Below are 13423 nucleotides of genomic sequence, written 5' to 3' on the forward strand. Positions count from 1 at the left end.
CCGCGGCGCCGCCGCGGAGGCCCCGCTGGTCCTTCGCGGCGCCGTCGCCTCCCAAGGACTGGGCCGACGCGCGCGCGCGCGCGCCGTGGACGACGGACGACGCCGAGGGCGCCGGCGGCGCGCCGACGCCCCGGGCCCAGCTCGTCGAGGCCGCCGTCGCGCTGGCCCTGGCCCTGGACGGGGCGCCGCCGCCGCTCGCGGCCGCGTGCGCGGCGTACCGCGCGCTCGCGGTCGGCCGCGTGCTCCGCGCGGGCGGCCGCGACGTCGAGGCGCGCGTGCTGCTCGGCCGCGCGCTCGCGAAACTGCCGCCGAACCCGCGGGGGACGCGGGCCCTGGGCGTCGACCCGTCGGCCTACGGCCGCTGCCGGCTCCGCGTCGCGCTCGACGAGGCCGCGCCGCCGGGCGCCGCCGCGAGCCACCACGACGCCCTCGACGAGCTCGCCGCCGTCCTCGGCGACGACGCCGACGTCGACCTCGACCTCGACGCCGAGGAGGACTTCGGCTACGGGCGCTACCGGCGCTCGCGGCGCCGCGGCGCGGCCCTCGCGGGCCTCTGCGCCGCGACCTCGGCGCGCACGCGGCCGCACTGACAATTCGGAGACTTCGCTTTCGCTTTGTTCCTAACTTCGATCACCGGATGTCTTAGTGCTACCAGTGCCGATCGAGGTACTGCCGGTCCACCTGCGGCGGCATCGCGGAGGCGCGGAACTTGTCGTCGAGACCGCGGCTCGAGCACGCGCGCCTTCTTGTCCGGCGATCGGTCGTCACGGAAGTCGTAGTCATAATCATGATACGAAGTGAAACCGGAGAGCCAGCCTGAGATCCTGAGTTGACGCGTGTCAGTCGGCGACTCAGGGCGGAAGATCATCTCCACTCGCGGGACGATCGACTCGCTGCCATAATAGTCTTCCGAGTTGCCTTCCTGCGGATGCGTCGTCGAACGTGGGACGCGACGGAACTCGATGTCCACGCTGTCAAGTCTGATCAATGATTCTTGATGCCCAGCGCCGGCGCCACTGTCGCCGATGAAACTCGCGGAAAGACGAAAGACGTCCAACGGTAAATCCGCCCGACAAAGCAGCCCAACGCCAGACATTCCACGGGGCTCCGCGCGCCGCGCCACCACGAGCGCGCGCATCGAGCAGAGCGCGTAGAGAGCGGGCGTCTGGGACGACCGCCGAAGAGTGGCGGCCATAGCAGTGTAGGCCGCGCGGCTCGCAGCGAGCGCCTCGATGCTACGCGCGGCGTCCCACTCCGCGACGTCTAATTCGTCCAGTGCGTCTTGCTCGGTCGCGGCCACGGCCTCGAGGGCCGCCGCCGCGCCCACGGGGCCTCCCTCCCAGCCACGAGACGCCGAAGGCACACACTCGCCGGCGGCCGTGAGGACGAAGCCTCCGGGAAAGCACACGCTTTCGCGCTCGTCGTACTCAGACGCGTATGCTTCTTCCATTCGCAGATCACCGGTAGTAAACGCAAGCGGTATCACGCGAAACGCATCGTTGACACAACTTTTGGTCAGTATATTGTTTTGCATGGCGCTGGCGCGGAGGGCGTGTATCGAGAAATTTCCTGGGGCGGCGCTCGGCGGAGGCGCCCCGCCCTGGGCAGCCGGGGGCGGCTCGTCCATGATGCTACCTTGAGGCAAGAGCTCGCGCGCAAACTGGATCAACGAGGCGTGCCGATCCCAAACTGCGGCGAGGCTTGACCCCTGGCCGTGGTGCCGATCGCCGAGGACGACTTTGGACACGTTCACGAGCCACTCCCGCTGAACGAGCGCGTCCGCGAAACTCCCGCGCAGCCCAGAGATCAGAGGGCCGCTGCAGCACTCACATGATCCGCCCCATGTCGATGCCGCGCTCTGGAACGCCATGCCCGCCTGCGCTCGGGCGAAGAGCTCCTCGGTCGCGGGTCGCGGCTCCCACGCGAGCACGGACGACGTCACGTAGAACTCCTCTTCTTCCCACGGGTTAGCTCCGGTGAAGATGTAATCCCAGCATTCCTCCTCAGTGCAGCCCGACGCGAGCACGTCCCTCGCGACGATGGCCGCGAGGCCCGTCGGAAGTTCGATTCGCGCCGCGAGACGGCGCGCCGGCGCGAACGCGCGCCCGTGAATCGCGCCCGGCGCGAGGGCCTGGGCCCAGTCCTTGGAGACGAGCCGAAGCGGCGCCACGGCCACGGCGAACACCAGAGGCGTCGCGTGGGTCGCCTCGGTCTCGCGAAGAGCATCCTCGAGATCATCGGTCGCATGAACAGGATGATCTCGCCCCGGACCGGCATATTCGGCCAGAAGCCGCACGAGGTTCTTGTCCGCGAGGGCGCGGTTCGAGTAGACCGCGGCCGCCGCCCGTTTTGCGCGGCGCGTCGACGGCATTGGCAAATCCAGACGACGAGGTTCTGCCACAGCTCACGCGACCCAATCCTACCGAGAGCAAACATGAGCTCACGAGCACCGGACAGTGCCGTCGTCGAGTGCAGCAGCTGGGTCGAGCCTGGGAGAGCACCTCGGAGGGAGGTTCTCCTGCCGCTGTCGTCGGTCTCCCGACGCCGCGCCGCCGCGGGATCATTCATTGTGCGGCCCCTCGACCCGCAGAGCGCGGCTCGATCGCGCCGCGGCGCCGGGGGCAGCCCCGAGCAAAAAATGTTCTTCCAGTGCTGCGCCGAGAAGAAGGCGGGCTTGCCGCCGGGCCCGCCGCCGCCCGCGCGGCCGCTCGTCGCGTCGACGCTGACGACGGAGGACGAGCGCATCATCGAGCGCGTTATGGAGCGGCCGCTCCTCGCGGAGAAGGAGCGCGTCATCGACGCCGCGGTCGAGGCGTCGGACCCCGCGAGCCGGCCCGACGGCAAGGCGCTCCCGACGAGCGAGCACATCGAGTCCTTCGGCTTCGACGAGGTCGGCCACAGCGACGACGAGTCCGTGCGAGTCGACAGCCTGTAGTGTTTCTTCGCTTCGATTTTACCGTCGGCCCGCATCGCCAGCCTGTAGTAGTTCCCCGCCGCTCCCTAAAATAGTCTCGCCCCGTCACTACGGGTTGTGTAACTTAAAGTGGACGTGTCGAAGAAGAAGACGCGCGCGGCGCTCGAGGGACCGCCGCGCGCGCGGCGGAGGCGGAGCGGCCGGGCCCGCGGCTCCGGGTCCCGGAGCCGCGAGCGCCGGCGGAAAAAAACGGAGCATCTCGACCCGTCGCCCTACTCCTTCTCCTCCTCCTCCTCGAAGTCGGACGCGAACTTGGACTTGTTCCAGCCCTCGTTGGATCGGTAGAAGCCCGGCGGGATCGTCGTCCACTCGAACTCGAGGCCCGTCTTCGGGTTCTTGTAGCGCATCTCCTCGCCCTTGCCCATCAGGGACTCCATGACCTTGCCCAGGTCGTCGGAGTCGCACGTGACCGCGACCATGGGCTCCTGGTCCGGGAACTTCTCGTCGGCCATGTGCATCTTGAAGACGTCGCAGTCGCCGGGCAGCTTCTTGTACATGAGCACGCCGTTCGTCGGGTGGGGCATGGCCGCCATGACCGCGCTCTCGTTGCAGGGCACGACCTCCTCCGTGAACGGCTCGATGAGCATGCAGTCGGGCACCTCGCCCTTGACGGGCAGCTTGTGCATGAGGCCCTTCATGAGCAGGCCCTCCTCCGTGTTCGGGTTGACCATGGTCCCATCCTCGCGGCGCGGCCAGTCCGCCTAAGGGAGCGGGGTCGTTTTTCCGCCGACGCGAGCGATTTCGACGGAGCGTTTTCCATGGCGCGCGGCGCGGCGGCGGGCGCGCGGGGCGGGGGTGGTAGGGCGCGCGGCGGGCGCGCGGTGGTATGCGGATGGCGACGGGACGCCGCGGCGCGCCTTGGGGTCCTTCTTGATGCGGCGCGGCGGCATTTTGACGACCGACGATGCGCCGAGGCAAAGCCCGAAATCACTCAGCTACGCACAAAAACGTCAACCAAAAAGAGAGTTGAATGTTGCCGTGAAGCGGGAAACGATGGTGACGAGATGATGCTCGATGGGAAGACCTCGGGCAGCGCTGGTGACAATGGACAGGCCTCGGAGACCGTGCGCATCCGCCGCGCGCTCGACGACGCGTTCCTGGAGGTCCCGGCCGTCGGCCTGGGCACCTGGAGCTGGGGCGCCGCCAAGTGGGGCTGGAGGACCTGGGACGCGCGGCTCACGCGCCGCGGCGTGCTGCGCGCCTGGGACGCGTTCGTCGACGGCGGCGGCGGCCTCGTCGACACGGCCGACGACTACGGCGCGGGGCTTTCGGAACAGCTTGTCGGCGCCGGGCTCGCGCGAAACGCGACGAACGTCTTCGTCGCGACCAAGGGCGGCGGCCGTCCCTCGGAGCTCGTTTCCGCCGCGTCGGCGTCCTGCGAGCGTCTGGGCGTCGACCGCGTCGCGCTCTACCAGCTGCACAGCGTCTGCGAGCCGATCGAGCGCGCCGCGGACGGCCTCGCCGCCGTCGCGAAGGCGGGCCTCTGCGACGCCGTCGGCGCGTGCAACCACGACGTCGCCCAGCTCGAACGGCTGCGAGCGCGGCTCGAGCGCCGGGGCGTCGCGCTCGGCGCCGCGCAGGTCGAGGCGTCGCTGCTCTCGCAAGACGCGTTCGCGCGCGACGGCGTCCACGACTGGTGCGCGGCGCGCGGCGTCGCCCTGCTCGCCTATGCGCCCCTGGCGTCGGGCCGCCTCGCGCGGCGCGTCGTCGACGGCGAGCTTCGGCCGCCGCTGCCGAACGCGGCGAAACGCGGCTTCGGACGCGCCGACGACGCGAAGCTCAAGCCGCTCCTGCGCCGGCTCGGCGACGCGCCTGCGGCCGCGGCGCTCCGCTGGCTCACGGCGCACGGGGGCGTCGTCGCCATCCCGGGCTGCAAGACGGCGGACCAGGTCGCCGCGACCGTCACCGCCGCGCGCGCCTTCGGCCCGCCGGCGGACGGGGACGCGCTCGCCGCCGCGGGCCGCGCGGCGGCGGGGCGGCCCAGGCCGGCGGCGCGTAAGAGGCGTGGGTAAACGGTAGCACTCTGGGTGCAATTCGACCACGGAGCTTCACCTTTGCATTCAGGAACAAGACCCTCGACGACGGCGGCTCGTGCAGCGGGTGCGCGTGCTGCAGCGCCGCCTCGGACGCCGCCGAAACGTGGCTCCACGACGCCTATCGTGGCGGCGCTGCCACCGCCGAAACGTGGCTCAACGACGCCTTTAGTAACTCGTAGTTTGACGCGGCGCTGCGGTGGGCGGATCTCGGCCGAGGTCGTGCGCTCCAGCGCCGCGCGCACCGACGGCGTGCGGGGCGACGCCGCGGCCGCGGCGCGGCCGGCGCGGCGACCGCGTCGCGTGTTGCCGGGACGAAGCAGCAGCTCCACGATGCTCCCATCCCTCCGGCTTCTTCGACGAGCGCAACGCGCGCCCGCGCTCGGCCGCACCGCTCTCCGACATCCCGTCGCGCGGCATCTCAGCCAGGCGCCCATCGAGGGCCTCGACGACGTCGTCATCGTCACGAAGGGCGCCGCGAAGGTGCGCCCCCGCGCCGCCACCTCCTGCGCCCCGCGCCCCGGCCGACGACCCGCCCCCCCTCGCAGCGCATCGGTCGGTTGACGGCGGACGACGGAAGCGCGGCGCGGCTGCGGCTCCAGATCGACGGCGGCGGCTGCTCCGGCTTCGAGCGCGGCGCCGGCGTCCCCGCGGTCTCGCGCGAAACGGTCCTCGCGCGCGCGCGCGCGTGTCCGACCCGGTCCCCGACAGGTACAAGTTCACCATCGAGTCCGCGGTGGCGCCGACGGACGAGGACGACCTCGTCTTCTCGCGCGACGGCTGCGACGTCGTCGTCGACGACAGCAGCATCGAATTCGTACGAGGCGCGACGGTGGACTTCGAGGAGGAGATGATCCGCAGCGCCTTCGTCGTGAGCCACAACCCCAACTCCGAGAGCGCCTGCGGCTGCGGCTCGTCCTTCGCGCTCAAGAATTTTGAGGAGAACGGCGTCGACTAGCGAGCGCGGGGGATCGCCGGGTCGCCTAATCATGGTTACTCCTACGCCGCCAAAGGCCCAAAGTCAGAGGCCCGGCGGCGGCGTCGGCGGCGCGACGGCGGCCTTGGGCGTCGGCGGCGTCGGCGGCGCGTCGGGACCGACGTCGTCGTCGTCGTCGTCGTCGTCGTCGAGGTCGTCGGCCTCCTCGGCCGCGCGGAAGTCGTCGTCGTCGTCCGTGTCGTCGACGACGTGGTCCTCGTAGGTCGACGACCGCCGCTCGTCGTCGTCGTCGCTCTCGTCGTCGTCGTCGTCGCTCTCGTCGTCGTCGTCGTCGTCGAGCGTGAACGTGCCGTCCTCGAGGAGCCGCAGGCGGCCCTGGTCCAGCAGCTGGAGGAGCGTGCCCCGGTTGATGCGCACGGCCCGCGGCTCGCCCCCCGGCGGCGCGAAGGTGATGGTCATCTCGTAGTAGCGGTCCTCGTCCTCGGCGTCGTCGCCGCCGTCGTCGCCGCTCGCCTACCGGACGCCGTCATCGCCGCGGGAAGCGCCGCAGCCCGCGCAGCCGGGCGAAGATGGAAAAGAACAGGGCCGGGAGGCGGCCCGGGCGCGCCGCGACGAGTGGCCCCCCTCGGACGCGGCGCCGCGCTTCGCGGAACCCGGCGAGGTCCGCGTCGTCCGGCGCGACGGCCGCGATCCACAAATCGTCGAAGTGGGGGTTGTAGCGCCAGCCGCCGTGGACGACGACGAGCGGCAGCTTCGGGTAGAGGGACGCCATGGCGTGGAACTTGCGCGGCGTCGGCTTGGGCGCCGCGCGGCCGCCGTCGACGTCGACCAGGTCGACGGACCGCGGCGGCGCGGGCCGCCGCCCCGCCGCCACCACCGCGCCCAGATCCAGCCGCACGAGCGCGCCGTCGGGCCGGTGGCCCCCGCCGTAGAGCGCCACCTGCGCCTCGCCGACCGGGGCCGCCGTGTGGTGCCGGCCCGGCGCGTACGACTCGTGGCGCAGGTCGACGACGGGCAGCCACTCGAGCCCCTCGACGGCGCCGGCGTCCAACGACACGTCGCCGAGGAAGAGCGCCTGGGCGTCCGACGCGTCGACGCACTCCCGCGGGTCGTCGAGGATGATGCCCTCGCCGCCGCCCGCGAAAATCAAGTACGCGCCCTCGGGCGCTTCGTAGAGCGACGCCGAGTGGCCGTGGCGCGCGCGCGGCGCGACGTCGCCCTCGGCGACGCCGTCGTCGCGCGCCGCGAGCCAGGTCCAGGTCTTGACGTCCAGGAACTGCGCCGCGGCGAGCGTCACGGCCGTGTTCGCGCTGTGGCCCCCGAAGAAGACGACGCAGCCTTCTTCGAACAAACCCGCCGCGAAGCAGCGGCTCGGCACGTAGGTGCCCGAGTGGGCGCAGCGCGGCAGCGGCTCGCCGTCCGCCGGCGGCCGCGGCGCCCAGCGCTCGCGGAACTCGTCGCCCGCGGCGCCGCCCGCGCGGACCCAGCGCACTCGCGGTTCGTCCAGCGCGCCGCCCGCGCGCGGCTCCTCCAGCACCCCGACGGCCCAGTCGTTGTGCTCGTGGCGGTAGCCGCCGCCGCCGCCGCCGTAGGCCACGACCAGGGACAGCGCGGCGCCGACGTCCTCGCCGCCGCCGCGCCTCAGGCAGCTCGCCGCGTGGCCGTCGGACGGCGCGCCGGCGCCGCCGGCCGTCCAGAGCGGCGTCAGCGTCTGCGCGCCGCCGTTCACGGCCGGCCGCCCGGCGCTGCGGCAGTAGGCGAACTCGAGCGGCGGCGCGTCGCCCGCGCCGCGCGCCGCCGATTCGACCGTCGCGCTCGCGACCCATCGGAGGTCCGTCTGCGGGCCGCCGCGCGTCCAGCCGCCGTAGTTGTAGAGCGTGCCGCCGTACCGCGACGCGAAGAGCTGCGGCGCGGCGACGCGGTCCTCGAGGCCGTGGCGCCGGAAGGGGCCCGCGACCCAGCGGCCCGACCGCACCGCCCCGGCCAGCCGCGCGTACGCGGACCGCCAGCACGCCGCGTCCTCGAAGGCCCAGCCCGCGAGCTTCTGCTCGGCGCAGCAGCGGCCGTACCAGAAGCGCTGGTTGTCGCGCAGCCGCGCCCAGCTCCGCACGCCCACGGACGCCGACGCGACCATGCGGCCCCGCAGGAAGCCCGCGATGACGTCGACGAGGTCGTCGTTCATCGACTCGAGGAGCGACATGGTGTTTTGTACGTCCCTCCCAGGGGATTTTGGACCGGCTCGCAGGCAGCTCCCGCCCGTCGCGTGCTCAGCTTCTGCGCCTCCCAAACCGCTAGGTGGCAGCCCTAGGCTCGAGGTGAAGGTCACTTTCCCTGCGGCATTTACCTCAATTTTCAGCGAGCTGTGGGCATGGAGTGATCGATCATGCCCGGCTCCATGAAGCCCAGCGACGCTGGCGTGAAGCCGCCGCCGCTCATCAGCGGCCTGCGCAAGGCTGTGCAACACCTGCGCGGCGACGAGAGCGCGGCGCTGCTCGCCGCGGCCTGGGCCTCCTCCAAGGGCCAAGACACCCTCGAGCTCCAGCTCGTCAGGCTCCTGCGCTCGGAAGCAATTCGACTCGAAAAGGACCGCGTCCAAGCCCCGGCCTTCGCGCTCGGCGGCGCCGTCGCCGTCGCCGTCGCGGCGCTCGACTCGGCGGCGCCGGGCGTCGCGGCCGAGGCGGCGGCGGCGCTCGGCAACGTCGCGGCCGCCGGCGGCGCGGCGCGGGGCGCGCTCGTCGCGTCCGGCGCCGTCGCGGCGCTCGTGAACCGCGTCGACAGCCGCGAGGCGCCGCTCGCGACGCAGAGCTGCCGCAGCCTGGGCAGCGCGTGCTTCGGCGGCGACGCGGATCCGGCCAAAGCGGTCGTCGGCGACGACGGCGCCGCGGCCGTCGTCGCCGCCGTCGCGGCCGCGGCGACGGACGGCGACTTCCGCTGGCGCGCGCACTGCGTCTGGAACCTGTGCGTGCGGTCGACGCGCATGCAGGACGCGTGCGGCGCGGCGCCCGCGGCGCTGCTCGGGAGCGGCGGCGCGGACATCGGCCTTCGCGCGCCGGCGGCCGCGGCGGCGGGCCTCCGGGCCGTCGCGTTCGCCGCGCGGGACCACGAGGCGAACCGGCGCGCGGCGGCGGACGCCGGGGCCCTGGACGCCGCCGCGGCGGCGGCGCGCGCCGACGACGAGGGGGTCGTCGCCGCGGCGCTGGCGTGCTACGCGTGCGTCGTCGAGGGCTCCTCCGCGCGCGCGGATCTCGCGCTGGCCGCGGGCGCGCCCGCCGCGGCCGTCGCGGCGGTGGCCGGGCCCGCGGCGACGGCCGACGCGGTGCGCTGGGCCGCCAAGGCGCTCGCGGCGACGGCGCGCGCGGCCGCGGCGCGCCGCGGCGACGTCGCGGCGGCGTGCGGCGGCGCCGCGGCCGTCGCCGCGGCCTTTTCGGCGCCGGCGGCCACGAAGGCGCGGCGGCGCGGGCGGGTCGACGCCGATATCACACGGTGCCTCGCGTGCCTGGAGCCGCCGCGCGCCTACGACTACGCCGTCGGCGTCGAGGCCGTCGCCGCGGGTCGCGAGCCGCCGAAGAATTTCCGGACGCTGCGGCGGGACCTCGGCGCCCTGCCCTGGGTCCTCGGCGGGCCCGGCGACGTCGTCGTCGCGCAGGAACTCCCCGGCCCGGCCTTTTACGAGCGCCTCGCGGCGGCGGGCGTCGATTTGGAGGAGATGCCGGTGTTCGTCGCGGAGGCGCCTCGCGGCGCCGTCCCGCGGCCCTGGGGCGTGCCCGGCCCCCACCTCCGGCGGTCCAACGTCGCGCGCTACCGGAGCGACGTCTCCGTCTGCGAGACCGTCGACGACGCGCGCGCCGCGGTCCGGAGCGGGCGGACGCTGCTCAAGGCCGAGTACTCGTCGTCGGGCCTCGGCGCTTTGGTCGCGGACGCGCTCGACGACGGCGGCGCCGCGCTCCGCTGGCTCGCCAACCAGCTCCGGCGCGACGGGCGGGTGACGGCCGAGCCGCTCTACGACGTCGTCGCCGAGTTCACGGGCGAGTGGGACTGCGGAACATGGGTCGGCGTGAGCCAGTGCGCCGTGGACCACATGCGCTGGACGGGCCAGCACCTCGGCGACCCGAAGGACCGCTACTCGGCCGAGGTCTACGCTTTTGTTTTTGAAACGCATGCCATCGAGGCGTTCCTAGAGCCGCTCGACGTGCCCGGGACCTGCGGCTCGGCGACGTGCGGCGCGGACGTCGCCGTCGTCCGCGGCGCCGCGGGCCTCGAGGTGCGGTTGCTCGAGGTCAACGCGCGGACGACCATGTCCCACTTCGCCCTCGCGGCGAAGAGGCGCGTGCCGGCCGCCGCGAAGTTCGACGTCGTCCGCGCCGCGGACCTCCGGCCGGACCTCCTGCCCCTCACGGACGCCGCGGGCGCGACCTTCGTGGCCGTCGTGGAGCTGCCGTCCTAACTGCGTGCTTACGGTCATGACGCCGTAGTGGACTGCCGTCCTAACTGTATGTTACGGTCATGGTCGTCGGCCGCAAGCCGTGGCGTCGTAGCCGAGCGCGCAGTAGTCCCCGCGGTACACCTCCCTCACCCTCGCGATAGCCGCGGGCTCGAGGGCGGCGACCGTGAGGTTCGACGGCGCGTGGTGCATGCGGTTCGTGCCGCCGAAGCTCTCGGCCCAGCGCCAGGGCACGCCGTAGCGCTCCATGAGCGCGTCGAACTCGTCGGGGAGCCGCTCGAAGCGGAGCGCGTGCGCGCAGGTCCGCGCGCCGGCCGCGTCGAAGACGTAGGTCGACTGGGGCACGAGGTGGCACTGGCGGCCGACGGGGAAGACGCCGGGCGCGAGCGTCTTCAGGAGCCAGGCGCTCGCCTGCTTGGCGTCGCCGACGGCGTCCGGAGCCACGCGCTCCTTGAACGCCGAGAGCGCGCGGTCCGCCGGGTCTCTCACGACGCACCAGGTCGAGTTGGGTTCGTAGGTCGACGCGTTGCCGAGGTACCGCGGCGGTACGTGCCAGTAGGGGCAGCTCCGCGGCGCCTTGTGGCCCGGGTACGTCACGTGGAAGTGCCAGTTGACGCCCGGCGGCGCCATGCGCCGGCCCGTCTTCGTCTCGATCGTCGCGCCGGCGGACTTCGGGATGTGCCTGCGCGGGTGCGCGCTGTGTGAGACGTGCGATGCCGGTTTCAGTGTGCGCATATGGACGCGGCGATGCGCAAGAAGGCGAGGCCGCTGCGCTTGTAGGCGCTCGGCTGCTTTGCCGAGGCGGCGCACAGGATGAGCGCCAGCCACGCGTTGTGGACGGGCATCATCGATACGCCAGGGCGACCATCGTGACGGCACTTACGGGCTGCCTCCCATTTGAGGTCAGCGAAGCCGTCGTGGACGAGCGTGATTGTGTGTCGCCCGCTTGAGGACCACGCGAGCACGAGGATCCACGCGCCGTGCGCGCTTTTGCAGTCCACGAACAACATGGCCGCGCGCGCCTTCGCCCGCCGCGCCCTCGCGACGAAACGCGCCTTCAGCGCCGCTCCCGCCCTGCCGGAATCGTGCAAGTGGACGCCCTGCCCGGTCCCGACGAAGGGCGCGGCGGACGCGCCCGTGGCGCTCATCTTCGGCTGGACGAGCAGCACGCAGAAGCAGCTGTCGCACTACGCGCGCGTCTTCCACGCCTGCGGCATCGACTGCGTGACCTGGGCGTGCCCGCCGCGGCAGGTCATCGACCCGGCGGCGTCGACGCAGGTCGCCGCGGAGCTCCTCGAGGCCCTGCACGAGGCGCCGGCGCTCGCGGGCCGGCCGGTCATCTTCAACGGCATCTCCGCCGGCGCCTACAGCTGCGGCAACCTGCTCTGGGAGCTCGAGAAGCTCGTGCCGGACGCGGCGGAGCGCGGCGACTTCCACGGCCGCGTCGCCTGCGGCGTCTACGACAGCCCCGTGGACTTCGAGGGCGTGCCCAAGGGCGTGTCGTCGGCCGTCTTCGGCGAGGGCTCGGCCCTCGCCGGCGCGGCCCAGCGGGCCATCGACGGCTACCTGTCGCTCATCGACACGACGGCCTGGGAGGAGTCGTCCGCGCGGTTCCACGCCATGGCGCCGCGCGCGCCGTCCGTCTGGATCTACGCGAAGAACGACGTCATCTCGTCCGTGGCCACGAACGAATCCATCATCGCATCCTGGCGCGCGCGCGGCGACGACGTCGAAACGCTCGTGCTCGACGAGTCGCCGCACGTGAAGCACATCAAGACGGCGCCGGACGCGTACTTCCGCGCGGTCCACGGCCGCGTGGGCGCCAACTACCTCGCCGACGCGGACACCGTGCCCCTCGTGACCCTCGACGCCAAGCCCGCGGCCGCGGACGCCGCGCGCGACGACGCGAAGATGCACTCCTGAGAACTGTTTTTATCCCCCTCGAACCGCCGCGTCGATCTAAGTCGTCTACTTCGCGCGCTTCTGCGAGGAGGCCGCCGGCGCGACGATCGCGCCGCAGACGGCGCGGAGCGCGCCCATGGTCGCGTCGTCGTCGTTGCGCACGACGACGTCGAAGGCGCGCGCGTACTTGGCCCGCGCGTCGGCGCTCGGGCTCGGCGCGTTCAGGTAGCCGATCTTCAGCGCGACGGCCGGCCCCGCCGGCGCGCCGTCAGCCATCGTGCTGTCGCCGAGCGAGTCGCCGACGAGGACGGCGTTCTCGAGCGCGGCGCCGACGGATTTCTGCGATTTGTTGTACATGTGGATCAGCGGCTCCGTGAAGCCGGCGTGGACGCCGTCCTTCCAGATCATGCGGTTCGAGACGACGGTCGTCGTTTCCGCGAGCGTGCCGTACATCTCCTCGAGCGCGACGTCGATGACGTCGCCGACGCCCGCGGAAAACACCTGCAGCTTCACGCCGGCCGTCTCCAACAGATCCAGCGCCGCGATGGCGCCCTCCCGCAGCTCGAAGTCGTGGCCGGCCGCTTCGAGCACGGCGTCGGCCATCTTCGCCCGCGTCAGCTCGTACTTCGCCATCGCCGCGTGGTTTTTCCCGTACCACTCCGTCATGAGCGGAATTTTCTTCTCCAGCGGCATGTCCAGGTCCTTCTCGATGGGGTAGTAGTGGGCGAAGAGTTCCTTCTCCGTCTTCTGGAACGCGTCGGGCAACGCTTTCGCGAGGACGCCGTGCGCCGACGCGCTGTCCGCGGTCGTCAACGTGCGGTCGAAGTCGGCGACGACGGTGAGCTTGCCGGCGCCGCCGGCGATGAGGGCCGCGAGCTTCGCCGTGCAGGCCTCGACGTCGGCGATGCCGTGGCCGTCGCAGAGCAGCCGGGCGACGACGCGCTTGCTCGCCGCCAGCGAGGCGTCGTCGACGTCGTCGCCGCGCCGCCGCTTGCGCGACGCCCAGTAGGCGACGCCGCCGACGCCGGCGAGCGCGAGAGCCGTTTCCATCGTTGCGTGCAGCGGCTTGCGCGGCGTCGATGGCTGTGATTGGACGATTCAAGAATATGAATCGTTGTATGTTGAAGCTATGTTGC

The 13423-nt window shown here is 72.4% G+C and overlaps 3 protein-coding genes across 3 annotated transcripts in view; 2 read left to right on the forward strand and 1 right to left on the reverse strand.

Moving 5' to 3' along the window:
• AURANDRAFT_65302 (hypothetical protein) overlaps positions 1 to 590 on the forward strand; it is a gene marked incomplete at both ends in the record, with an annotated part of 6868 nt that extends 6278 nt beyond the window's left edge. The window contains one exon of the mRNA XM_009040185.1: positions 57 to 590. Within this exon, the coding sequence (XP_009038433.1) occupies positions 57 to 590 (534 nt within the window). The remainder of the gene's footprint in view (positions 1 to 56) is intronic.
• Positions 591 to 5594: 5004 nt separating this feature from the next.
• On the forward strand, positions 5595 to 5965 carry AURANDRAFT_28883 (hypothetical protein; the record flags this gene model as incomplete). The annotated part of the gene is made up of 2 exons (XM_009040186.1): positions 5595 to 5675; positions 5762 to 5965. Coding segments are annotated over 2 exons (285 nt in total), but the record flags the coding sequence as incomplete, so codon positions are not given.
• Positions 5966 to 12353: 6388 nt separating this feature from the next.
• NTD4 (hypothetical protein) lies at positions 12354 to 13337 on the reverse strand (the record flags this gene model as incomplete). The annotated part of the gene is made up of 1 exon (XM_009040373.1): positions 12354 to 13337. The coding sequence occupies one exon, from the start codon at positions 13335 to 13337 to the stop codon at positions 12354 to 12356; it is 984 nt and encodes a 327-aa protein (XP_009038621.1).
• Positions 13338 to 13423: the final 86 nt, after the last annotated feature.

This window comes from Aureococcus anophagefferens, assembly GCF_000186865.1.
Source record: "Aureococcus anophagefferens unplaced genomic scaffold AURANscaffold_14, whole genome shotgun sequence".
Classification (NCBI taxonomy): Eukaryota; class Pelagophyceae; order Pelagomonadales; family Pelagomonadaceae; genus Aureococcus; species Aureococcus anophagefferens.